We start from the raw sequence: 27850 nt of genomic DNA on the forward strand, positions 1-27850 counted from the left end.
GATAGATACGGAGATGGCAAAGGGGCAGAATCGAACAAGTTAAATAGCCTAGAAAAAACAAACAAACAAACAAACAAACAAACAGGAAGGAGTTTCCTCCTTGTACCCCCAAGCCCCGCTCTGGAACTTCTCATAACCTAAATAAAACACAGTCAACTATTCAAAAGGCAAATGTTTATTAGGTACACTGAACTTTAAAAAACTTTCAAAGAATTATGCAAGAAATATATTTAAATATAACAGGTGTTATTGCAATTGCGCTACATTACAAAATCACTTTTCTACTGTCAGCACAATCTGAAGACCTTAATGTTATAATTGAGATAACGTTACATCGACTCTGGCACACAGTTAGTGGTCTGAGCTTTTTTTGTTGTTGTTCAAATGTCAGTTGTGCTGCACCAGGCTGTTCTTGAAGACAGGATCAGCTCTTTGCGGAACTACGCCTTTGATGTTTCAGCAAATACAGGAACTGGCAAGGAATAACATGAACTGCTGTTTTCCTCAGCAAAAAAAAGGAAAATCAAAACATGATTTCAGTTGAAGATCAAATATATGAATAACAGTTCAGGAGGTAAACTCTCCTTCCACGGACAAGTAGCTCCTATTAATCTGACTCCAAATTGCTACAGGTGCACCAAAAGGAGAATGATGCACAAGTCCAGCATTTATACAGATGGAATTACTAATAGTACATTACATTCAAGTCTCTTGATTTGCTTATTGCCATGCTGCACCGTATTATTGCTTCATATTACATATATCGAACAAGAGGTTGATGACTGACAAGTCAGAGCATTCAGAAATACTGTAGAGGCTATCAACTAAAACAAGAAACTGTATGTGTTGAGGACAGGAAGCCAAAGACTAAACTCAAATCCATTGTCACTGAGGAGTGCTGGAAACAAAAAATAGGAAAAAACAAATACTGATTTCCCTACATTAAATCTGCCATAGCATTGTAATAATGGAAGCATTCTAGGCACTTTCTAAACAAAAGGTTGAACTATTCTAGTTAATGAATGGCAAGATTTATTTCTCTTAGAAGCATATCAACAGTCCGGACAGTAAGACCGATCCTAATAAAGATTAACTGGGAGAAGTCATCCAAGCACTTTTTCACAACAGATGAAAATATAGGTGAATTCAAGGCACAGGTATTTTCAAAATTAACACACATTATTTTCTTTGGAACTAATAATACAAAGTAAGCCATAATTACGTTATCAACATGCTGTACACAGGGACTTTTGTGTGCATTACTTATAAGCATTATCAGAAAATGATCACAAAATTATTCACACGCACAGATGTGCACACATAAACCAGAGCATAGACTGGAGCACTACAGTAGAAAAAAATAAATGTTCCTGTAAATAGGGTTCCTAAAGAGTAATGTTATCAGGGCTATATACTTGGAGTAATATAAATTTATATGTAACATTGGTTATGGAAGACAGCAAGGCCAGTGTGCAGAGAACATGTGATTTGCACGTCTGGCTTGGGGTTGGTAGGGGGCTGCTCACCATTTTGCAGCAATGCTTATAGCACTGACTCAATCATGATAAACTGACAGCAAGATCAATTTTTACTAATGCCACCTGAAAAAATTCAACACCAAAGAAGCTTGTGTGCTAGACATATTTAAAAAAAAAAAAAAATAAAATCACTGCTTGGACCCTAACCAGATAGCAAATTTCTGCTTAAAAAAAATCTCATCTTACCTTGTAAACTCATTTTCTGAGTATATATTGCTCAGATTTTTTTTAACCAGGCACAACAAACCATTTAATTTGTACTTTCTTGTGTGCATGAGACTACATTCTGATGAAAACATTCATTTTGCTTCACAGTGACCAAGTCTTGTGAGCTTCTTAATGCTTTTGAATTGGCTTTTACCATCTTCAGTGGTAGAAAACAAACAAACAAACCAACCCACATATACTTGCCCAGTTGAGCAATTAGGAAAAACCAAACCTTTGGCTTTCTTGAACATTGCCACCAGAAGACTGTGACCATATATGTATCTTTATCACTCCAACTGAGTTCAGTGGGCTGACAAAGGTGAGATATTTTTACCACCCAAGTTTCAGCATCTGGATAAACTGAGTAATTATGTAAGATAATGTGGTGAACTCAACTATTGTAAGGAAGAAGATGAACTGTCACCAGTGTCCTTGCTCTCAAGCACAAGTGACCAAAGCTTCCCCTGTGAACCTCTGTCAAGGTGAGCACCTCCTACATCATCACCCTCTCTCAAAAACTTGCAGAGTTTAAAATGCCATATAAAAAGTTTGAGTAAATTATCATAAGGGTCCACATCAACTTAATCTGCATTAAAGATATCTGCGCTTTGAAACGTGGAAACAAGCGCAGTCTAATGAGAACTGCATTGGTGCAAATTAAAATAAAAAACTAACAGTATGACCCTGACTCCTGGTGGTAGAGTGGAAAGCACTGTGCCTAGTCCTCAAAATGCATATCAGGCACACAGCAGAAAATGAATCATGTGATGGTACAACTGGAAGAGATCACACAAATTATAACCACTTCAGCATTACCAAGGAAGCCTACAGGTAAAATTAAATGATTACCAGGCAATGCTACATGCTTGATGGCTGTGAAATGAGGGAATGCATAGTATATCTAAAAGCAGTCTCTCTACTTTAGAGTTATCAAACCTATTATAATTTATGATGGAAATCTTTTGATTGTACTAGATGACATTAATAATTTTCTCCCCTTGATGAGACAACAAAAAACAAACAAGCCCACCTGCTGCTCAAGCCCCTAAACTTCAAGCAGCCAGATATGTGTAATAGTGAGAGTTTAAATCTTTGAACTCATCTATACCTAAGTGAAATGCATCGGAGAATGGGTGGCTCAGGAATGTGACTTCCAAATTAATGCATCCTTCTAGAAAAATTATATGTTTTCATCAAACCCAAGTTGAACTGTTTTTTTTTTTTTTTCTAGTACATCTAAAAATAATAGTTCTAAAAGAACAGGCCATAAGTGCAAATTACTTACAGATAACAAGCAAAAATAAAATTTTCACTGTTCAATTTAAGGAAACCATGGCATGGATAACTGCTGTTTTAGCAATGCTCCACACATGTAACTGTTCAGCACTTAATACAGATTCTCAAGAATTGTAAGCAGATATTTTCTTCTACATCTACATTTCTGCGTTTACTGGTTCATTAAACACTGTCATTTTCAAAATAATAGGTAACAGTACATATATTGTTAAGAAAAGACAACTAATCTGTAAAACAAATCTTCAAAACCATAGAAAGCAGTATCTTGTTATTTACAGAGTAGTGCAGTATTATAAACACAGATTAGAAGATACCTATAAATAAATTACATTGTTCTACACCTACAGAATAAAGAATGTTTAAAAACAGTTTAGCATTACAATCAACATTACAAGTCTTAATGCAAATAAGAAGGAAATGAAAGGAGAATATTTTTCGAATTGCACCTCTAATGAAGTGCTCCTATCATTTTTTACATTTTCATTTACAATGACGGCACAAGTTACATACAGCGTTAGTATAGAATATCTGTTACTGGGCAATTAACCATTGCTATCAATGGACCTTATTCACAGGTACTGAAATTATCTTTTCAAAGTAACCTTGGTGAGCAGAAACACAAGAAACTTAGAAAAGGATTAATTTATCTCATTCGTCTTAAATCACCGAGGGACTTTCTTTTGAGGGCAATGCGAGTGTACATGCTCAGGGACTAACTTCCTACACAGAGATTTGTATTTTATCAGTATTCTTAACATACACAGAGCAGTGTTTGGTATTCAGCCAGAAACTGAAACTTGTGTCCTTTCCTGAGGTTACAAGTTAATGCATCACAAAGTGCAGCTCCCAGTGCTCTTTAAAAGTCATGACCATATGTTACTGAAAATGATGACTCCCAGCTTGGCACAGCTTCACTGAGGGTCAGAATTTCCATCTCATGAAGAAATACTCTGGGAAAACAGATGAAGAAAGTCCAGTGGAACAAACGACGTTCCAGAGACGGTGCTTGTTTTCACCCTCCTGAGCAAGCACGGAGTCCAGAACCCCGAGGCCGGGCCTGTCTCTGCAGGGGCCTCACGGTTTTTATTCCTGCCCTGGCACTGACCAACTTCCCTACTGGCTGCTGTCCTCAGAATTCCTTTGAAAGGCAGTTCCCAAGGGCTTTTTGGTGATTAACAGGAAATTGGTACACAGACAATCCTATTCATCTTCCAGCTCTCAAGTGCTATTTCAGTTTTTAAGAACTTGTGCCTCAACTATATAACTGTGTACTGGAAATAAAGAGATCTAGTACAGAAATCTATGGAGCACTTATAAAAATAGCTTTATAAAAAAAAAAAAAAAAGGTCAAAATACAGGTGATTCCTACACTTCAAAATCATCCTAAACCCGTTATGTTGGGAGTTAGCTCATATGGCTACGTGGACAGGTCCACAGATATTCTTCTGGTGACAGGAGGGACCTTTCCAGAACTTCTTTGTCTGTGGCCAAGCAGCTTATACAGTAGTTTAACTGTGCTGGAGTGATTGTCTGAAGAAAGGCCAAGAAACACTTGGCGGGTACTCTGGGATATATCTCATCTGCAGAGATGGCAAAGACTAATTCGTAAGCTGTAGGGTGCAACCCAAGTTCCTGCCTCTATCACCAGATAATTTCTAATGTGATTCAGAAAAGCGGAAGAATCCAGAGTTCATCATCCTTTATTCCTCGAATAGTTCAGAGATACTCCGCAGTGAGCAAAGAGCGAACCCAGCGAACTTCAACCACACTATTTTAAAAGTTAAGAACTGGGATTCAAAATTTGCTTCACAGATGCATGTCTACAACCCAGTGGTGTCTCGTTCTCCATGTCATGTAGACTTGCACTTCTGATACACATTTAGCAACACTATGAATAAGGTCCATAGTGTTCAGGTACGCAATCGTCACTGCAGTGTGTTGCAGCAGCTCACTGAACAACCAGTCTCTCCTTCGGAAAAAAGTATTCCTCGAAGATTCTAATATTTGTCTTATGTAGCTTGTTTGGTTTGTTGTTCTTTTTTAATACTAAACCAGGCACGATCTGACATAAAATCTACTTGGTTAAGCCAAGTAATCTGCTTGTAAGAATGCTGCGCATATGAATTACAATTCTATAAGCTTTTAAAAATTGTAGGTAATTTTCCTAGTTGATTCTTTGGAATTTACTTGCCTATGTATTTTTCCAGTTAGCAGAACCTGAAACACCTTGCAGATATTGCTTCTTAGGACACAGGCACAAATGCTTGTGAAGGCACTTTCCGCAAAAAGCTTCCAAGATTTTAAGTACTAATCACGCTTAGGGCAAGCTTTCTGAACACTGGTACAACGTATTGTTACCGCTCTTGTATCAGAGCCCGTAGCAGATATAACTGAACTCTGGTTACTGGATAGATTTGTAGACTTGTTTTGTAAGTTAAAGTAACCCTTCTTCTAAAGGCACAGGATATAGTTTTCATATGACACTTAGGTAGGGAAAGGGCATTTTCCCATTTCAGGAATCTTTAAAAAGCCTGTCTTGCAGCAGACCACTGGATTAATTCATGCAATCTTCTCTTTTTCAAGAAAACATTACAGTTTAAAGCCTTTTTCATTATATCTATGAATCGTCACACAGCCGTGATATGATACTGGCCTGGGCATGGCTGCTACTCCTGTGATAATGCCCGTTGCAGGGTCATAACAAAGAATAGTGTCTGTGGCTTCACCGTTTTCTCGTCTTCCACCAAGGATATAGATTTTTCCATTACACACAGACATGCCACAATTCTCCTGTTTCAAAATACACAAAGGAATACGTGATTATTTCAAAAACAAGACCTCAATTCCTGCATGTCTACCCCGTGCAGAAGGACAGCATTGTGACTGCTGTTTGTAAACAGACTGGTCTATACTATTCCCTCCTGAAAGGGCCAATGCTGAAAGCACAATAACTGGGGTAAACAGAAGCACAATCCTGCAGAAAAGACTATTTCACATCTAAGCTTTCACTATGCATAGCTCAGACAAGGAATACAATGGAATACAGCTGAACACTGTACTTGCCATTTGAACATCTGAGATAAGGAAAGCAGAACAAAGGTTTTCACAAGAGGGACCACAGTACATACTATTAATGCAATAACATGGGAATGAGGAGAAGCACATTACAAAATTAACAGCTAATGAAGAGGGATGTAAACTGGGGAGAGGGGAAAAAGCTATGCCTAAGAAAAGAATGCATAAGAAAAAGACAACGCTATGTCTTACTTGAAACAAAGAGAGAGAGGATTTTACTTCTGCCTTAGAAGCAGATATGGAAAAAATATTCAGTCAAATAGGGAACACAGATCAGAAAACAGAGCAATAGAGTGAAGGCCAGCAAAATTAGTAACAAATGTCTGTTAAGGTAGACAAGGTAGAGTATGTAATTGTTTCATGTTTTAAAAACATAGGGAAAAACTGACAGACACACACCTTACTACTGAGGGGACACGTTTTCAAATTCTGCTTGATGTTCTTGCTGCTTAAGTCAGATACTTTCTGTGCTATACAATGGATTTTTTTCACACTGTAAAATCAGCCTTCAATATTTTTTGTTGCACTGAAAGACTTTAATCAATTTTAAGGAAATTATTATCTTCAGTCAAAAACTAAAATATGTAGCAGACCTTGACAGAGATCAATTTCTATGCAATAAAAATATCATCCATTATACTGTTATGCTGTTCTCCAACAGTAACTGATCTCAAACAAGAAGACTGGCCTCGCTCACAGTGACACCCAGCTGAAAAGCCACTGGTCTAGAAACTTCCTCTTCTGTGAGGTTTTGGATTATATAGACAAAGAAGCAAGAATGGAATCAGAGATGCACTTTGAACGGGGTTAGACTAGCGTACACTAATTTCATGCCAAGATACTCACGTAAAGAAAAAAAATACATTTCAGATGTCTACAAGCCTTTTAGTGTTAATTACCTGTCTGCTGAATGTATTCTGTACATGCATCCAGTAGTCCTCAACCGGATCATAGCAGTATATTGCTTTGGTAAGCCCACCAGCAACGTAGATCAGATTGTTTAAAGACACAGCCGTAATACATCTTTTCGCGATAGGGATAGTTGCACGGAGCAACCAAGAGTTAGTATCAGGATCATAAGACTGAACCTGAAAACAAATACATGCATTTCAGATTAAAAGTCTAACTGAAATAATAACCTGGCATACCCACAAGGAGAGCCAAAGAAGCAATACCTGGTGGGCAATATCTCACCAAGAAAGTAAAGTCAATATAAATACAGGTCCATGTATCAGTAACATCTATACATGCACTATATGCAGCATAATTTTCCCAACAGTCAGGTTTAAGAATTCACAGAACTCATGAAGCCTATGATGGTATCCATGAGAAAGATCACAATAACTGTATATTATTGAGCTAACGTTTTCTGCTCTGTATTTTTTGTATTATTATAATTCCACATTCTATTCAGTTAAACCAGCACCACTGTTTGCAATGGAGAAGAGATGTAACCAGATACAATCACTGACCTTGTCAGAACACGTGTTGTCATCAGGACCACCGCCGATCACAAACAGTTTGCCAACGCAGCTGGTGACGGCTGGAGAGCTCACAGCTTCTTTAAGGGGAGCCACCTCTGTCCATCGATTAGAAAATGAGTCGTAACACTCTACACTGCTGAGGCGGTTTTGCCCATCATATCCTCCAACAACATATACCTAAGCAAAGCAGTGAAAGCCATCATCATTTCATTTTTAGAGTAATTATTACATTTAAATATGAAATTAAATTAACTAAAAGCTGCAAGAATCCTAATTTGCTAGGTTTGCGAAGGGACACTTTCCTTACATTTTCAATTTATACACAGAGGAGAAGAACCTGGTCTAAAAATAATAGGTAAAGACTCCCTGGAGAGTTCCATTCAGTCACATGTGGAATGACACTGCAAACACATGTCCAAAGCATAGTATTATTAATACCGAGACAGAAACTTCCTATTTGAATGGCATTTGTTAAAAACAGCATTTCTCTGCATTTCTCTTTTTACAGATTACATTCAGTAACAGCAGTGGCAAAACTCGATCTGAATTTACCTTCGGTTTTCTGTGCTTTGCTTTTTTCCTACTTGCTTGCAAAAATATTTCTTCTTCTCAGCTTGTAAACTTTACTCTGCTGTTGCTTCTCTTGTATTTAAGCAGCAGAGCTCATTGCTACCTGTGTTTACCTTCTTCTCCCTGTTTGCTCTGGCTACAAGTCTCATCTCTAAGAAGTTCAAGGCACACCACATAAATGACTGAGGGGTAGCATGATTTTCATGTCCTTGGATAATGTCTGACTGATAAAGAGTCCAATAGTTTAAAATATTATTTTATTCAAAAATATGTATTTCTAAAATTATTTGATAGGAAATACAAAATAATACTACATATATATGTATGTTTTCTCCAGTTTTCTTACATACAGCAAGCATACCCACTATACAAAGAAATTAAATATACTTCTCTTACTTTACCAAGAAGAACAGCCATTTTATGACGCCATCTGCCTTTATTTAAGGAGGCAACTCTGATCCAAATGTTAAGTTGAGAGTTATAAATCCAAACATCCCGGCTATTGATTCTTCCACCTTTAAAAGAAAAAACACACCAACTTGAATAAATCCATTATTGAATGAGCATTAACCATTAAAGTGCCCCTCCACAGTGGATAAAGAAAACTTTATATCCTTTTTAGGTGAAATAAAAGTCTATCTATGTTTATACATTAGACTGAAAAAGTCAGTTTCAGTGGATTGAAAACATGAAAATACACAGTAAGTTCTTTTACTTGTGTGCCTCTCCCAGGAACGTGCTGAGATTGCGTTAGATTATTTCTGGAGATCGGAATACATTTTAGTGGCTTTTGCCCGTGCTCTTCAGATTTCTTTAGTGCTGCTGCCTGGGTGAGACACTCGCGGTGTTAACTGTTTGTGCGCCTGACGGCACATCCCTCACACCTCTGTGCTTTGTGCAAACATCTCCTTTGTTTTACATTTTGTTCAAATGATGCAGGTGCTACATATCTGAGGAGACAGATTATTTTTTTTGTTAAACTAAGGCATGGGGCTTGTTATCTAAGCCATCAGTTGTACCCTGTAATTTATCCTTTCTAAATGCCTGAATGAGAGGTGTTTAAAAACCTATAGCTACTGCTCATCTCACTGTAAAAAGCTGTTACAAATGGATCCCAAACTCGGGGGCTAAAAGGAATTTGTTTCCATTTTACATTCCCGTGATGAGGAGCAGCTTTAACTGTTTTTCTTCAGGAGTCCGGGCAGTCATACGGTAGGAGCGAGTCACCAGCAATGTACCAGCGCTGCGGCACTCCCAGGCAACCCGTGTTTTCAACCAGCACACAGCACGTTTTGCAGCAGAGAAAACACTGCTGGGAAAAAGCTGCTTGGGATTTTTCACCCATAATTTTTCCAACTGTTGCTGCAAAGAGGCCACTACTATATTTTAAAGCAGCGTACTTAACGAGCATAAGCTAGTCTCTTTACATACAACTGATATCCTGGAATTGGTTGTAAAAACCTGATAATAATAAACAACAATAAAATCACAAAACCCACTTTTGCCTACAATGAGATTGGTTTGTGGCTGGTGTTCACCATTTAAATCAGAAAGTGACTTTCAGTTGAGCTTCTGGGAGTTCACAGTACAAAAATCTGGAAAAAAAACCAAACCAAAACAAACAACAAAGAAAAGAAAGAAGTCTTAAACTTTTTAGCATTATTCACCTGAAACAAGAATATCATTCCGTAGGGCACACACTGCATATTCAGACTTGGTAAACTCTGGAAGCTTAGCCAGTGACTTCCACTCTCCTGTTACAGGATCGTAGCACTCAGTATACGGCAAATTAAACCCTCCAACTCGTTCACAGCCTCCAACAACAACTATCACCTCAGAATAACCAGTTGATCTAAAAAAGCAAACACAGAAAACTAGGATGTACAAGATATTTATTAGCACATGAAGGCCAAACAACATTGTCTTCAAAACTGTGGGAAAATTGGAAAATTTACCATTCAGCACTAACTTCTACAATAAATAAAAAAGAAAAAAAAAGCTTAAAATGTTTGAGGTTATTTCCTGAAAAAAAAAAAAAAAGCTGGAGACATATAATCACCAAAACAAGGGAAAAAGACAGACCTTACAGCCAATGGACGTTTTAAAAAGTGAAAAACAAGGGCAGCAGTAGAAGTAAACATTAAGAAATGCCGAAATAAAAATTCAAGCCTAAATCAAAACCTAAAATTCAGTGTGAAAAATTAAGCATTAGACAGTCTACAACGTGCACAAAGAAACCTTTAAATTCTATTCCACATTCTGATTTCTCCCTCTCCTAACCTGATGCTTCTGCTGCATTATACATATTATTATTCACAGCCGTAACAAAACTCATTATATGTTCATTCACATTTGAACATAGAGAATCAAGCAACCATCTTCAACATGCAAATCAAACTATGAACAATGTTTATCCTGCCTCTCAATGTATAATTTCTGGTAAGTATTAGTCAAAATCCTTTATTTTAAGGGCATTTTTAGATTAAAGGATTTTGCATTGATAGTTATTTCAAGGCCTGCTGTTTATTAATTACGTAAAACTGAATGCAAGACTGATTTTATTTTTGGTAAGCCTTTTTGTTGTGTTTTAACTTTGATCCCAATATGAACAGGCATCTCGTTCATACCATTGCACTGGGATAAAAGTCACGTGATCTGTCCCCAGATTTCTTAACATGTGCACTTATGCGCGTATTAACTTATAAATCCTGATCATGTTTTCCCTGTTCTGAAGTATCAGGAATAAATTAGTTAGCCCTTTATCTCCTTGTCATCATATACCATAATTTAAATACATCATATATATTTCTACTCAGAATATATTAAATAGGCAAAGGCAATGCTAAATGATAATGTACTATAAGCTTACATACTGAATATATGTATCTGAGGAAGCATACTTACCGACCTGAACTAGTCAAAAGAAACTCTCTCTCCAGCTGCTCAGCTTTGAAGTCACCTCGGTCCTCATTTCTGTGTATTTACTGTTACTGTTTTTTGCATTTTTTGAGGAACAACTCCAAAAAGAATCTCTCAATGGACAAGAGAGGGCAAGTTCTGTGCCAGCAAAGCATTACCCAGGAAGAGAACTTCCTTAAAAGCAAGATACTCATCATTCGCCTTAGAAGGAAGTGCAAATTCATCAGCTAATTGTACATGTGAAAGAGGTTTGTCTGTTGATTACTTTCTAGATAAGAACCAAGGCCTCCACTTATGTACTGAAAAGCTTACTGTACCGGATTATCAATCTTTATTTTAAAACTAAATGAATCAAACCCCTTTGATCAGAAAGAGCTCTTTATGAATTACTATGATTGAGTTTTGCTCTTTAAATAAAATATTCATTTAGCACAGTATTTGAAGCCCACAGAAAACCAAAAAGTTTCCCAGCATTTTAGTACCTATATAACCATATCCTTTCTTCAGTAAAGAGACATTTTCTCTATTACATTTTCTTGAAGGGGTCCTGCACCATATAGGTTTTAAGGTTAGTTCCAAAAGACTTTTGCAAATGACAGAGGTCACATCAGTTAAAAAAAAAAATGCAATAACAGACAGAAATGTAAAGTGAAATAAAAACTTATCTCCTTGGTGGAAAAATAAGGGACTACATTAAAGCTTTCTAAAGGCAACCAAAAAGGATGTATTAAAATGTATAAATGTGATAACTTCTACCTAAAGAGTACACTCATATTGTTATCAGACAGCTTGTGTGATTCAAGAACTCGCAGGTACATGAAAATCTGAAGGTAATTCAAAGCATACAGAAGGAAGAGCCTGTTTTGTTTTGTATATGGAAACATATTATTGCTGACAGCTTGGAGACCTGCTGTGCAACACAATGGCAGGGGACAAGAGAGACTTAAAAGGAGCAGGAGCAACAACCTCAAGATGTCACTATGTCGTTACAAGTACACAACTGAAAAGCTCTTTCAAAAAGACCTTCTGCACGTGTCAATGATGTCTAGTGGCAAAAGAGCAAGCAGGCAGCCGTTACACCACGTTTTAAACTTTTATCTACTGCAATAACTCTTCACTGGCTTCAAAAAGAAGAAAAGAAAAAAATCAACTGTCAATTGCAAAATTTGTAGAACCCACTTCACCCATAAGTTTGTACATACCCATACAAGGAATCATAATTAATTTCCAGAAGTTTCAGTAAAAACACTGGCACAGGAATTTCTGATCCCGCAGCCTGTCTCCTTTTAGAAACAGTTTATATAAAAAAGAAATTGGAGGAAAGCAAGAAAGAAGGAAAAGAGCTCCCCAGCGTCCTCTCTTTCTCCAAATCCCCCCAGAAATGCCCAGAAAAGGTGTGATGAAAACATGGGAGGGAAAAGGGGAACCTGGTAACTGTTATGAAACATGATCTCTTCTTTTTGCTATAGGCAACAGAAACAAACAGCAAAGAACTATTCCATGAATGTAATATAGAAAAGGAGAAAAAATTCTTGCTGGGAGACCAGCCAGTTTTTCTCTTTCTAAATTACTTCTCTTGTTCCTGCCTACTGGATTCACAGTCCAGTTTAATAAGCTTAGCAGTAAAACCAACAAAACCCACAAAATCCCAAAGCAACAGCCTCCCTCCTCCAGCTTTATAAATCACCTGTATTAGGCAAGACACTTCATTTCCAGACGGGAACGCTACCCTGAGGCTTTCCAGGTTATCAAGTAAGTACACACCATGCAGTCCCACAGAACTGTTAGGCCTGAGTGTATTTGCTTCCTTCATCAAATTGAGTAATAAACATACAATGAACACCACATCAAACACCACAAAACACAGTCCCCCTCCAACCGCTCAGAAACACAGAGGTGTTTGATCTGAGTTCCAGCGTCCCCGACTCAGGCTCAGGGCATGAGATGCCTCAGAAACTCTCACTGCACCAGTTTCCAAACTGCCACGAACCCAAACTTTGCGAAGACTCTCCATGGCAGAGTACAGCGTAGAAAACCCGACAGCAGGGCTGCGGGGGTTTAAGAAGAATTTATTCTCTCACAGCACGATTGAAAACTGCAAAGCCAGTCACGGGGTAAACACTTTTCACCTATAAGCAAGCCTTCAACACATGCCAGAGAAAACAAAGGTTCCCTGCACAGTCACTGTACAGCAACCACATATGACTAAGAGTAAACAAAGAGGAGTAACTCCTAACACAATCTGTTTGTCCAGACCAGATCATTGCATCACCTGAATACAACACATGATTTTATAACTACAGCTTAGATCAGCTGGAGTTAACAATAAACTATCATGTCAACTGTCATGTGGAGGTAAAGCTTTTACTGGGAAAATATTTTTCAGGAAAAAAAATAACAACATAATCACTATTGCTCATAAATGCCACTAATGGACTCTTCCTCATTTCTTCTTGCAACTTCAGCCACCTATTTGGGTAACACATTATTAAGTAGCAGCAATCCTGAATTATTAAAATGTCATAGAATAAGCATGAAATACTTCACGCACTGCTCCATAATTCTTTAAAAATGCAAGATTTTGTTTCTTTAAAGTTAAGAACCTGTTGTTCTGCTGTCTATTACAGATCTGTGTACTACGCCATCTGTAAAGTATTTGTGATGGAGTAGGCAAATGCTCTGAATATATATCCCCATCCACATCCTTTCTAGTACGTCGCACACTTACAATATTTTGTTATAAAAAGAAGGTTGGGAAATGGAATAGTTTACCTGCTGCAGCACAGTTATTTGCAAGACACTGCTATTGTGTGAAATAACTAAGGATCTCAGCTAGTGAACATTAACCTTTAGAAAATATTTTACTTGCAAGGTAATATAACTTCACTTACCTGAATGGTCATTTAGTTCCTAGCAATAAAATTATCTGTGCAAAAAGACTCGCTTACGTACATGTGTGAGGTTCATGCATTGTGGGCAAATACAGAAGCGCAACTGTTTTGGCTCCAGAATGCAAAATAAAATAATCTGCAAGAAATGTTTTTCTAGGCACGTGTATATCAAACATCTGTATATAGAACTATGTTCTCCTACAGAAATAAGGGGGGAAAAAACGCTTACTCACCTGCGTGGCCTAGTTCTGGGAGACATCATCTCATTTCCAAGGATGTGGTACCTCCTGGCCTCATGCAGCAGCTGGTAGCACTCTGGGGAATTCTGAATCAGCTGGTCCACTTCCACAGTCTGAACAAAGTAGTTTGGGTGTAACAACGGGAGCCTGACGTGCGTCAGAAGTTCGTGCAACACTGGTCTGCGCAACTCTACCGCCCGGTACACCCAGCGCATGACAGCTTCAAACACCATCTCCTCCTTAGTGATCACCAGTTCATCGCTGCAAATGTAATCAATAAGCTCATCCTTCCCCAGTTCAAGGAATTCTTCATGCTGGGACACATCCTCAAATGTCTGCAGTGCAAAATTCCTGCACTTGGTGAACAGCGTCTTGAGTGAGTGTGTATCTGCAAAGCGCTGGATTCCCAGGCAGTTGCAAGGATCCAGCTGTTCTTCCAGGAACTTGGCGCAGGCGTCACGCAAAACACTGATCTGAAAGAGACTGGATGTTTCAAAGAGATACTGCACGTTCTCTGTGGTGATTTTCACCTTGCCAGTGTATACATACTGTAAAAAACAATCCATAGCTTCAGCAAAAATGCCATTGATCTCCACCAGCATCTCTCTGCTCTCCCTGTGATCGTTGCAGAACATGGCTCTGAAGTAGCTGCTGCAGGCTGAGAGAACCGCTCGGTGGCAGGGAAACTCCCTGCCTTCCACGCAGATAATAACATCTGTGAACAGCCGGCTGTCTCGGAATTCATTGAAGATCTGGAGAATGCTTTCAGCATGGGATGATCCCGAGGAGAAGTCGAAAAACTCCGGGCCTGACAACGACTTTGGGTCCATTTCAAAAACTTTCCGCTTGGTTGCAGGGGAATCTCGTATCCCACTATCCTCTCTATTCAGTCTGCGTCCCAATATTAGTACCATTGTTACATCAGTTGGCTATAGAGTCATTGAGAAAAGTTTGCAGAGGTTCTCCTTCGCAGTGCTACGGTCTGCAAAATTAAAACACTTCATTATTCAGTCTGGTATTTTCTTAACTTCATCATGAGAACTAGACAAGATACATGTTTGGTCACTCTAAGAATTGGTAGTGTTTTTGACCTTTACTAGAGGTCGCACAGTATTACAGGGCAACTTACCGTGCACCTTGTGCAGGGCAATGCAGCATTACCCGCTACACATTAAATACAAAATATACCCATTGAACAGGTGTCATGGATGGCAAGTTCTGAATGTCCCAGCACCACTGGCACTGAATTAGCACTCAACATTAAAAAACCCTGAGATCTTGGCTCCAGCAAATCATCCAAATGACAGAAACCAAAGACTTCCTGGATAAAGATCCAGAGCTTGAGCTTTTCTCATTTTTCTATGTAATCCTCATTTCAGCTGGAGCTTCCAAATACTACCATAACAGCACTAGTCAAAAGGGGGCGGGGGGGGAATCAGTTGAGAAATCACTCAATTTTCATTATAATGTCTATCATAATGAAGTCTTAAAATACTAGGGTTTAATAACATTCAGCTATCTCAATGAATAACCTTGACCTTAAATTTTTACCTGTTCATTCTTAGCATCTCAAAATTAATTCACTGATTATCTCAAATTCCATTAAAAGCAAGTGTAAACTGCTAGTGCACAAAATAGAATGAAGAAAGAATTACATTTGTTCATCTAAAATAAGAACCAAGGGCAACTTACCGAGGACAGGGAGATTTTCTGTTTTACAAAGTACCACTAGCAAGTAATTATTAGCAACACTTTTTGCTCAAACACTTTCCAGTTTCAAATACCCAGAGTACAACACTCACCCCAGCACACAAACACAAAATCACATTATCAGAGCACTGAAGCTGCAAAAATCAAGTACTCAAATGATAGCGTATGACAATATTAAAGTCTGCAAGTGAAGGAAATGCAGCTGATTTTGCAGATAGCATGTGTTAGGGGTAATGTGATCAACCAATCTGGCAGCAACAGAGCTTTTTGCCACTCCTGAGCTTTAAAACGAAGGGGATGAACGTCCACCAAGATATACTGAGGCAGCAAGAGGCTGGGCAAAACACCCTCTTGGGTCTGACACAGACATCATTCCAAATACATGTAGTATTTACTTGTATGCCTAGAAGGACAGGCACCGAATTATTTTAAAATTCATGGAAATTCTTTTCATGCTTCCAAGAGGTTATATTCAGTTTCCCTCATTCCCCACTTACAGAGTCAGTAAACGTCAGCTCCTCACAGCAATTTCATTTCCTGACGTGCCAGCATCGTTAGAGCTGCAATTACCCAATCCAAGTCTGGCTACATCATTGCTTAATATAGAGCACAACGAACACACTTTTAAACAGGCTTTTTACACAGCACCTTTAAAAGGCACCATCTTAACCCACAGTGAGAGAGGAACGTGTGCTGTACATTGACTCATTGAGAAAAGAGGTTGGAAAGCTGTCACTTCCCATATAAAATCTTTTACACATATTTACTGGTGGATTCTTGGTACAGCTCATTTACCCTACAAAATACTTCATTTTATTTGGAATTAAAATAGTATCGGTTGTCCCTTTGATGCCAGAAAAACACTGTTGCAATGAGCCTATCTAATAACTGATGGCTTCAGAGACATTTTAACGAGGCATAAATAGACAGTCTAATCCGCAGCTGATGTTCTATCCCATGTATTTCACAACCATGTTACCCTGTATGACGCAGTCTGTATAAAAAAACAAAACCAACAACCACCTCACCAGCTTTGTTGCTATCACCCTCACCCTTACTTTGAACTTTATCTGCAATTAATTCCATACTACTCAGCACAAGAAAGTGGGTAGAAATGAAGCATCAACAGTAGAAATGTAGCAATGAAAATATAAGCCCTAAAGGTTTGATTCCAGTGTCACAGATTTACATCAGAAGTATTTCACTAAAGCTAATAATGCAGCTTTTCCAAAGCAAAGTTAGCCTGGAATCAGAAACAAGACACTGGCATATTGCAAGAGAGGGTAAAGCACTGCAATGAAGTAAAAAAAGCCTGAAGATTAAATGTTCCTCATTATGTGAGAAGTTAAGACTTAGCAAGACACTCTTATTACACAATCACTAATAAATGGAAACCAAGGCTGTGGGCTAAGACTGTTCATTGAAGGAAGCAATGTCTTTATGGTTGGAACAACACAATATTAGTGGTGAGCAAGTGAATTTTTTCTTTAATGTCCCAACAGTTTAAAGAAATGGGAGACTAAAAAAAAATCTCCATGGAGCAAAAACTAATCAAGGGAATATATATTGCAAATTCACAAATGAGAGAATGGAAAGGATAAAGTACTATGCTCTATTGCAGAAATTACTGCTTTTGAATATACTAGGCTTCAGTTTCTATCCAGCTAATTACTTCCACAGGTTTGCTTAAGCAAAGTACATTTAGAAGACCATCAGTAACGTTATCACACGTTCAGCTCTCAGATATACACACGGCCACATTGCAAACCTTCTCTGGCAGTTTTAAGACGTCACCACCTCATGTTTCAGCCCGAAAGCTGGAACGCCAGAGGGGAATCCATGCCCAGCACTGAGATGCTCAGTGTGCAAAGGAGGGAAACACCGACCTCGATACACCTGTCTGCACCTCCTGTGCACAGCAAGGTGCTTCTTACACAGCCCTGCGGACTCTGCATTGTACAGCGCCAATCGTTTGGAGAATGTAATGCTGAAATACCATCAGTAAGTTTAAGCAAAGCAAAAGAAAATCAAATTATTTTTTTCCCCAAATGCAACTATTGGAAATTACTAGATTAAAAAAAGTACAAAATGCATTGGATAGCTTGCCTGAACAAGGATCAACAAGGACAGATCTTAAGCAAATCAGGGAGTAATTTTTAAAAAACGGAAAGCAAAAACAAGTCACACTTTCTATCAACAGCTTTTAAAAGTGCTTTACAGAAACAGCTCCAACACGGATGTTACCCACACACGCACATCTCTAATTTAAGCTGGGTTCACCAGAAGTTCAGGTTTTTCTATTTCCTTAGTCTATATTTTGTCCGTAGGCTTGTCTACACAAGGTGCTCCTCAGAAATAATCTAAGAGCCCAATTCAGAGTCTGGTAAACGAGGTCTATTAAATGTTTGCCCTGACACCTCCTATTAATATATCAGGAAATCCTCCTCTGCAAATGTTTTTATGTTACACTAAACTCCTCCTTCCTCTGCCGCAACATCCTGGAGTATTTTACCCCTCTCCCGCTGGCTCTGGCAGAGCTGTTTTTCTGTCCATTCTGCATCCCCGACCTCCTTTGGTCCGTCACCAAAACTGACCAGGCAGCAGTGGGAACACACAGCCAGGGCTGGTGACACATGAGGTGACACATCCTCACCAGGTGTGCCCCAGCTCCACCTGCAAAGCTCCCCCTCGGGCTGCAGTTCGGGGAGTACCTGGGGCTGAGCTCGGTCAGCCGCTGCCACCCTGCGCCCCTGGTGACACCTGGGGCAGGCAAAAGGAGGTGCTGGGAATGGGCAGCACCAGCCTACAAAGAATCACATCTACTACTACCTAGTACCGTATTAGCAACAGCACCCCAAAGTAACACAACCAACATTTAATACAAATAAAAGGTATTTTCCTTCTGAGGCATGGGAACTATAACTCGGGATTGGGCAACTCTAGTTACTTTGTTTGCCACTTGAAGTAATCTGCAGATGCGCTTCGTCTCAGATGTCTGGTTACCACAAGAGTCAGAGAAAACAAACTGCCAGTTGTATCTGCTGCAACACGCTGCCTAAACCACAACACGTGCTCTAGTTTGTTTTCTTTTAAAGGAAAAAGGCGACAGGGGGAAGCATAACCTTTCCTTCCACCAAACCCTAAATATAGTATTTATTTTTCCTTCTTCTCTGAGATACAAAAAGACCAAAAGTGTTGGTTTTAAAGGACTTTGTTATTCTTTTACAACAGAAATTGAGGATTTATATGCCTTTAACATGAATGAAGCCTTTAAGAATACTGAGTAACTAGCAAACAAGAATTTGAAGTAAGCAAGCTGCTTGACATAGTAAGTCACCTGTATTGTAGAAATCTCTTAACATAAAACACTATTGTGATTAAATAAATATACTCTGAGTGCCAAAATTCAATAGTAATCAAGCTAGTGACACACACACAAAAATCCCTAAGTATCCTCAAAATGACCCAGCAAAAACAGGAACTGATTCGTACATGAAGCTAATGAGTGTTGAGTAAAATAAAACAACAAACCTAAACCATACAAAAAACACAACAAAAAACAAACAAGAAGCAAAAAGGTACGACTTTGAACTGTGCAGAAGTCTTCAGGTAACCTTTTGTAAGCTAAAAGGTCACCCAAAAGGACTCATGCCCCAGAGGGAAAAGCAAAACGAACCAAACCCACCGCATACCATCAACACTCTTCCACCTTGGTTTCACTATCATTTTTACACATATTCATGTTTTGCTTAAAAGACCAAAACAGAACAAAAGCCCCAGTCATTGCTCGCATCCCAATAACGTGTTTCAAGGACTTCCAGGGAGTTCAGACAACTGCTTGTAAATTTGAAACACACAAACAAACTGCAGTAACCAAACGGCACAGTAACCGCCAGGCTGATATAGAACCCAATTAGATTACTCTTACCTAAAGGAACAGGAATTTTGAGTATGTAACAACGTGGAAATCGGATTAACACATCGGTGAGTCCCTCTGACCCCCCGCGCGGGGAACGCAGAGCACGCAGAACCGGCACAGACGGCCCGGCCGGGGGCTGCACCCCGCTCACGCTGCGGCCCGGCCGGGGGCTGCACCCCGCTCACGCTGCGGCCCCGGGGCAGCTGCCTGCGTGCACAGTTCGGTCCCGACACACGCCCAACTTGTTGCTGCCCCGGTTTGCTACGTAAGGGAGCAAAGCGTCACCCAGACAAACTCAGCAAAACAAAGGAATTACGGAAAAGGCCGGTGCGACGGGGGCGCTCCCCGGCTGTTTACTGGCGGGGCTGCAGGCGGCCGCACCAGCAGAAAATGGCAGCGCCCGGCGGGAGCGGACGCGGTTCCCGGGCTGGGAGAACCGGGCACCGCACAGCACAGACCGCGACCGCCACCGGCGAAGCCTGGGCTTAACCCCGCCGCTGCAGCAGGGAGAACCCGGGCGCCCTGCAGCCGCGGGCCAGGGCCCCGTACACAGCAGCAAACCGACACTCGCCGGGGTGCGGGGACCCGCCAGCTCAGCCCGGCCATGGCGACAGCAGCACCCCGCCCGGCCCCCGGTTGCTGGGGTGCGCATGCGTAGTGCGACCGTCTCCCGGCCCGGTGCCCCCCCCCCCCCGGGAGCCGCGGCGCGCACGCGCGCCCTCCAGCTCACCTTCACCCCGCGCCGCCTGAGCAACAGCCAGCCCCCCGCGCCCTGCCCAATCCGCGGCGGCCCCGCGCCAACTCCCGCCCCCCCAGCCTGCCTGCCCAATCCGCGGCCGCGAAGCCCCCACTGCCCGGGGGGCACGGAGGAGACCAGACCCCCGTTACGAAACAGCCGGGGGCACCGTGTACCCCCCCGCCCCGCTCCGCCGACCGGACCGCACCGCCCGCCGGGCCCCGCTGCCCGTACACAGGAGTAGGGGAGTGGGGGGAGCGACACACATACACACAGCCGACAGGTCCCGCGGCACCGGTGCTGCCAGCAACCCTTCCCCGCCGTGGCACCGCTGCGGGGCCGCCCCGCGCTGCCCCACCGCGGCGGCTAACGGTCCCGGCCGGCCCCGCGCCTTTCCCCGCCTCCGCGGCAGCCGAGCCCCTGCGGAGCCCCGCGCAATTCTCCGGGGGCCACCGTTCCGCCGCGGGGGCCCCGCCGACACCCGAGCCCCGCTCCCGCAGCGCGGCCCCGCGCCGGCCCCGTACTCACAGCCGGGAACGGGCCCCGCCGCGCTGCGCCCCGCGGGAGCTGCTGCCCGCGGGGGTGGGGTCGGGCGGGGAGCGGAGCGCGGCGATCCGGTGCGCTCGGGCCTCTCCGCCGCTGCCGGTCGCGCTGCCAGCGCCGCTCAAAACAAAGGGGCCGGCGGGGCATGTGACCTCGAGCCACCGCACATGATGTCACGGCGGCTCCGCGCGGCCCTGGGAGCTGTAGTCCCGCCGCCCCGCCCGAGCCTGCGGTCCCGCTGCCGGGCGGCCCGGGACGAACCGCGAACGGGAGGGCCCCCGGCAGCCCCTGGGACCCCCGGGGGATGCACACAGCCCGGTACTCCGGGACGGACCCAAGCCAGAGTTGCGGGGAGGTGGGTCGGGATGGCACCGTGCACAGGGACGCTGCTTTGCGCCAGCTCTGGAGAGCCCAACCAAAACCCCTCCACAAAAGCTGTCTCCCAGACTAAAGGTCTAAAGACTTAACTACCAGGTCTCTGCACGACCAAAATGAAAACTATGACTGTACACACAAAAAATCAAACAAAAGAGGACTTTTGTCTACCTGAGCTGCAGGTTCGCCTACTTAATATCGAATTTCCAACTGACGAAGCTTTTCACCAGTTCCTGGTCAACAGTAAGACAAAACCACAGAAAGGCAAGGTTAGTTTTAAGCTGGGATGTGAAGAGCACTGCTGTCGCAGCTGGAGGTCGCAGCGGTGGCAGCCAGTCAACTGCAAATATAAAAGCAGGACCCTGGTGTCATTGCCGTGCAATTTCAAGAGCAGGTCTGAGCCTGTCCTGGAGCCCAAATTCACTTCATATCCAAACTATTTGGACAGCGGCCCATGCTCCAACACAAGCTGATGGAACATGCCTGGGAGTATGGAAATTTATTTTTGCTCTGCCCTTTAGCATAAGCAAACTTGCAAGTCCATAATGCAGAGTAGCGAGGCAAGGGCAGGGACATGCATGCTTAAATTAAGTTCATTACCAGGTACTAAATGAGGCCTTATGCAATGCCGTGGAGCTGATGTAGGCAGGTAACTGGCTGTGTTCTCCTTCCTAGAAGGATGACCTCTCCCTTTGCCCCTTACCGCCAAGGGAAAGGAATATCAATTCTATTAGCTGCCACCTACTTTGCTCTCCTAACTGTGAGATATCAATCCCAGGTATAATCTATCTTTACCTTTTAGTGAACCCACACAATCTTCTGACCTCAGGATATTCTCCTGTTGCCTCTTCAGGCTCTCCCCAGGCGACGTACGCAGCCTCGTGCTCTTTGCAGTAGCTGACGGTGCTGCTTCTCTGAAACTATTAGAAGAGCAGCATGTGCTCAGGACTCCAGGACTAATACTCCCTGGGGCAAACCAGTCTCAGATTTTCCTAGGCTAAAAAAGCCCTGCTTTTCCCTGGGGTCAGGTAAATCGCAGCTTTGCAAAACAGTTAGAATTACTAATTAAAAGGCTAAGTTTCTGAAAACAGGCTGAAAATGTCTATTGATTTTGGTAGGTAAATTGTTTTCATGAAGACCTTAATAAATTGAAACCTTCAACCATTTTTCTGCTGAACTAAAACTCCGACCTGCTTTACAGATTTAATTACAAGTGAGACTGTTCAGGCCATTTTCCATCTTTGGCCTGGAAAAGCAAGAAGGATCCCAAACAACATAAACAGCAAAGCAAAAATCAGCAGACAGTTCACATTGTACAGTAAAGTTGCATTTCGATAACTTATTTCACCCACTGAATATAAAAAAGATTAATAACCTTACTTGTTACAAAGACATGACCTAAGAAAAATGATTTGCTTAAAATAGATCTTCTCTTATTTGATATACCCTCTTGTCTGCCCCAGTCCTTTGAGTCTGTAACTCTTGAGGTCAATACCACTATGTAGAGTTCACTTCAGAATACATAACCAGGATTAAAGCAGTGAGTCACGGGAAGGAAAAACATTAAAAGAGGGTCAAGAGATCTCTGAATTGGCTTGAAGGAGCTATCTGAAGGGAGTATGTTTACTCCAATAAAAACTGCACATGGCAAAACCATCTTGTGTGAAGAAGGTAAATGGAGCATTTAAAAAGAAAACACTAATTAAAAATATTCATTGAGCAATCAATTGTTTCATAATGTGCACATGTATGCATGCAGTCACATCCAGACACTTCCAGTCCTGAAAGCCAACGTCACCGGCAATGTCTGAAATTAAGGATACTTGAGTTGCTACTACATCCTATTGCTCTTCATTCCTCTGCTAGCAGGGGCATTGGCTGTTCTTTCTCAAGCTGCCAGGCATTTCTCTCAAAATAAGCAGCTGCACGCTGCCTGAGAAGCTGAAGGCAATTATTAAAGATTACTCACTTCTACAAAGCTTCTTTAATACTTTTTTAACAATGTAAAGTACTTGCAAAGCATTTAAGGCCAATATTTTCTGAGGAGGTCAGTGATTCTGGAGATGTTGAAGGCATCTTCAGGGCACTGGAAAGGTTAAAACCTAAAATTAGAAGCCTGCGTGAAAATTCTGGCGTGCATCCACCAATGTTCATGTGTTTTTCTGGTGGTGTTGGATTTGAATACCGGCACCATCAGGCACTTTTCACATGCATTTCAACGACACGGTGTGCCACCTAACTGGGTCAGTGCATTCCTCCAAAGAAAGACATTAACTATTTTGGGAAGTCGTGTGCTAGCATGCTCCTGAGAATTTTTCTCTACTGTGGAGAGCGTTGTAACTCCTAACCAGATTTTTCTAAAATTAAGCAAAGCCCAGATGTTTTTCAAGTAGTTCAAACATACAGAAAACAAACCAGAAGAAAATCCATGGTTTCTTTTTAGTAGTTATTTACTGCTAATGGACAGCTACCCTACCCAGCCTGGGGAAGGGCTCGGAGCTGAATGAAAGAAGAGATGAAGATGAGCCGCAGGAAGCTGAGAGAATTTAGACATCTAATTAAAGATGGATGACAAGTGCAGGCTAATGACTGACAACATAAGGGATGTTATGAGGAGCTGTGAAAGGAAAGGAGCAGAGGTGAACCAAATACTTCTCAGCACAAGGAGGGAGAATAGACTCTGATGTTGCTAGAAAAAGCTTACAAAAAGAAAGGGATGGTGTTGAGTGACACCATCATTGAAGATCCTGATTGAAGTAAGCACAAAACAAAATGACAGAAGCCATTCAGCAGGATTACAAACAATAGTCTGTACTGTCTGAAAAGGTGACGTTAATAGCAATTTGTGAGGAAGAGCAAAAGAGTGTGTTCAGTAACTCTTGAGGAATTTACTTTTTGAGTATGCCAGGAAAAAGTGCTAAGGTGCACTAGGTGAAAAGGAAGAGGTGTATGGAAACAGTATTATAAATAAGAGTCTGGATTTAGATGAGGATGAAAGTACAGCAAAGTCTTTTTGCAAGATACAAGAAAAAAACCTCTTCAAGAAATAGAGAGAACCCACCAAAACTTGCTAAAATCCTTCCCTTCACTTTGAACAGACTTACACCATCATCCTGCCAAAAGCCCTGTGGGTCACAGTGACTTGAGCAGAACTGCTGTGGATAATCGGCAGGTACAACTTTTCAGGTGGAAGGCACTTTTCCAGGACTGCTCCCTTTCAGCCTCTCCTCTCCCCATCACCTGTTGGAGATGGCAGCTGCACCAGGAAATGTCATCTGCGACGCAGATTGCTGCGCTGGTGCTTGGATAGCGCAGGGCCCTGGTAAACCAGTACCACCTCTGCCCAGACACCTCTTACTCATCTTTTCCATCCTCACTACCTCCTGGCTGGCTCTGTAGATCCCCCTTTCCTCTGGCCCCACATGCTGCACGTCCCGACCCTTTGCTCAGGCGGGCAATGCGTCGCTGGGTGTCCATCTGCAGTGGTGGCCCTGCCACAGGGGTGACATGGGGCATCCTCTGCAGCCAAACGCTGTACTCATCCCCACATGGCAGTGCCGGGCTGGGTGCCGCCCCATCACCGGCTGCTTGGCACTTGCTCCTGCTCAGCCAGGGAGACACCGGCATTACAGGCTATGTACTTAAGCACAAAAGCCTGGCAAAACATCAATAACGTTTTTACTAATTCAGCCCTGCAATTAGTACTGCATATTTCCCTGTACAGCCCGGTCCCCGCTTGGCCAGCCCATGTTCCTCACCGATGCACAGCCCCTCTCTCCCAGTTCATCCCGGTAGCCATTCCCTGCTGTAGGTGCCTCATGCCAACGGCGCTCCTCTGCAGAAAGCGTGTGTCGAATTTTTCCGCCCAGTATCTCCCATCTCTCAAGCCTGGGAGACAACTATGGGAGTGTAATTGCAGAGCTGAGAAGAATGAACATTGCATCACTGCCACTATAAACACTGGACTGTTTCTTTTTTACAGCACTTACAGTATTGAGACACCATGAAACCAGTACCTAACCAAGGGAGACAGAGACAGTCTGCTGCTGTTTGTCTGATTCTTCTCTCCAGGGAGAAATAAGAAGCAAAGAAATAAAAGTTGTTTGAGCTCTTGTTGGCCGCACAAGAGCAAAGACTTGAAGGGAGCTGTTGCAGAATGGCAGACAGACAGCATGTGCAATCACTAACTAGGTACCTGCAAAAACAGTTGCCCGAGCTGATGTGGTGTTATCGCCATGTTCCCACCCAGCCCCGTAACCTCAAGCCCAACCACAACCCCACAATTGTACGCATTAAGAATTTTCTCACGAGTGTTTTTTCACACATCCCTACAGCGCAGGCCTTCTCTCTCTGCCACGCTGCCACAGAGCACCCTGCTGCAGAACTCCAGCTCTGCCCTTCAGCCATGCTTAATAGCTCTCTCCTCAAACCATTTGCCAATGCCAGGACCAATTAATAGGCAGGAGCATTGCACCGCTTCATCTCTGAGACCTTCAGGCGTTTCACAAGTTAAATAAATCCTTTCTCCAACCCAAGTGACCATGAAAAGCTTTGTCAGTGAAGCAGAAAATAAGTCAGGTTTAAAATAAACATTTAAGTCAGGTTTAAAATAAACATTATATTGAACCAGCGTGTGCATGCCACCATCCCAGATTTGGGAATCTCAGAGTGGCAAAGCTACCAGTGACCTCCACACTTGCTGGTCCATGCCACCAGCTACATCTGGTGCAGCACAGCTCGAGGAACAGATCCTAAGCTTACGAATTAGTTAGCTTGGACTAATATCCTTGCTAGCCCTAACAGTGACTGTGGGACAGCAAGTTCCAGCTGCAGGAGCAGCCAGCCTGCATGCTGAAGAGGTTCTCACACTGCTCTGCTGCTGCTGTGCTCTTGGGCATCTTATAATTGTGGCTACCCCTTCACTTTGGTCATCAACAAAGCTTCATTGGGTAAAGTTAACCCAGGTACACGCAGCTGCTCCTCCATTACTGGCACTATGGGGAAAAGCAATTCCTCTCCAAGCTGACAAGACTTAGCTCTCAAAAGATGGAGGAATCCTGGGATGCCAGAAAGACAACTGGCAAGTTTGTCCTCAAATTCCAGGCTTCCTGCACCCAGCAAAGCAGCACGGAAAAAAGCCCTCGACTATCCAGCAGTCACCGTTGGGATTCACCAGCCCGGCATTCCCAGCCCAAATGCTGCCTTGGGCATGGAGGGGTGGGGAGGGATGTGGGAACAGCTGCTGTGTGGATACAGCTGCTTTGGAGTGGCACCCAAAATCCCAGCCCAGATCAACACCCCAGTCTCTCCCTTCCTCATAAACATGCTTTCAAGCACCTGCTCTGATGCCTAAAATGGGACTGCCCCTGGACCTGAAACACTCCTATGGAAGAGAGCTGCGTGCTGCCCTGAGGAGAGTGCTCAGCTCTTTTAAAACGCTAAGCCAGACTAAAGCAGTTTCAGATCAATGGTCCTGAACAAACATCTGTCACACGAGGACAGGACAGAAAATGGTAGCCAAAATAATCTCAGGAAAAGCACACTTAATGAACGTTTGAAGATTCCAGTGCAGTAGCTAAATCAACATGTTGTTTTGCCAAGAAAACATTGTGAAATCTGCGGTTTATTCTTTGATCCTAAGCCTTCCCTACCCATCTATTCACAAGTAGCATCATTAGACAGAAATGATTGTAAAAATAAGATTGGTTAGTTGCTGATAATAAACAGAAAGTTTTGTTGTGCCATGGCCAGCTACTAGACTTTTCTGGTACACATCAATATGGTACTGAACCTTGAAGAAAAAATGGAAGACATAAAATATTACATAAGGTATAACAGGCTTTCTTAGCCTTTTATGTTAACATTTCAATATATAGGAGACAATACTTTGTAATTTTAAAAGGGGAGGAGAACTGAAATGAGCAACAGGTCATTATTGTAGGCAGGAAGTAATATAAAGGCAAATACATGCCTCATTTCTTTAGATGCTTGTTATATGTATGTTATTTATATTTTCCCCTAAAATTTAATAAACCTAATAATGCCAATCTTTTTTTTTTCTAACACAGAAGCATATTAACAAGAGTATGAAATTCTGAAGCTCTTCTGACTTTCCCTGGGGCAGATACCATGGAAATGGAAATGACACTGGAATGTTAAAATCCTCCAGTCTCTTTTTAATGGGAAAGTTAAATTGTTTTAAATCAATACCAACTGGCAGAAAAATTAAAGTAGTATTTCTAAAGTTAAGAATCTAAAATCAGAAATGAGAAGCTTTTAAAAGTTACCTGCTTTCTCAAGTCTAAGGTGACTTTGGTCCCCTCTTTCTCCAATGTCACACCTCCAAAA

General features: G+C 42.1%; 1 protein-coding gene across 4 annotated transcripts; it reads right to left on the reverse strand.

Annotated features, from left to right (window-relative positions):
• Positions 1 to 157: 157 nt before the first annotated feature.
• Positions 158 to 27808, reverse strand: KLHL24 (kelch like family member 24). 4 transcript variants are annotated; one of them, XM_082057061.1, is made up of 7 exons: positions 27790 to 27808; positions 14214 to 15201; positions 9838 to 10022; positions 8567 to 8685; positions 7589 to 7777; positions 7016 to 7204; positions 158 to 5831 (listed from the first exon to the last, which is right to left on the reverse strand). In XM_082057061.1, exons 2-7 carry the CDS (start codon positions 15131 to 15133, stop codon positions 5631 to 5633), a joined length of 1803 nt encoding a protein of 600 aa, XP_081913187.1. In that variant the 5' UTR covers positions 15134 to 15201; positions 27790 to 27808; the 3' UTR covers positions 158 to 5630. The 4 variants fall into 4 exon arrangements, with proteins under 4 accessions (XP_081913187.1, XP_081913186.1, XP_081913184.1 ...); XM_082057060.1 differs by lacking the exon at positions 27790 to 27808 and adding an exon at positions 21674 to 21815; XM_082057058.1 differs by lacking the exon at positions 27790 to 27808 and adding an exon at positions 21113 to 21253.
• Positions 27809 to 27850: the final 42 nt, after the last annotated feature.

The sequence above is a fragment of the Streptopelia decaocto genome (assembly GCF_964273445.1).
Source record: "Streptopelia decaocto genome assembly, chromosome: 6".
NCBI lineage: Eukaryota > Metazoa > Chordata > Aves > Columbiformes > Columbidae > Streptopelia > Streptopelia decaocto.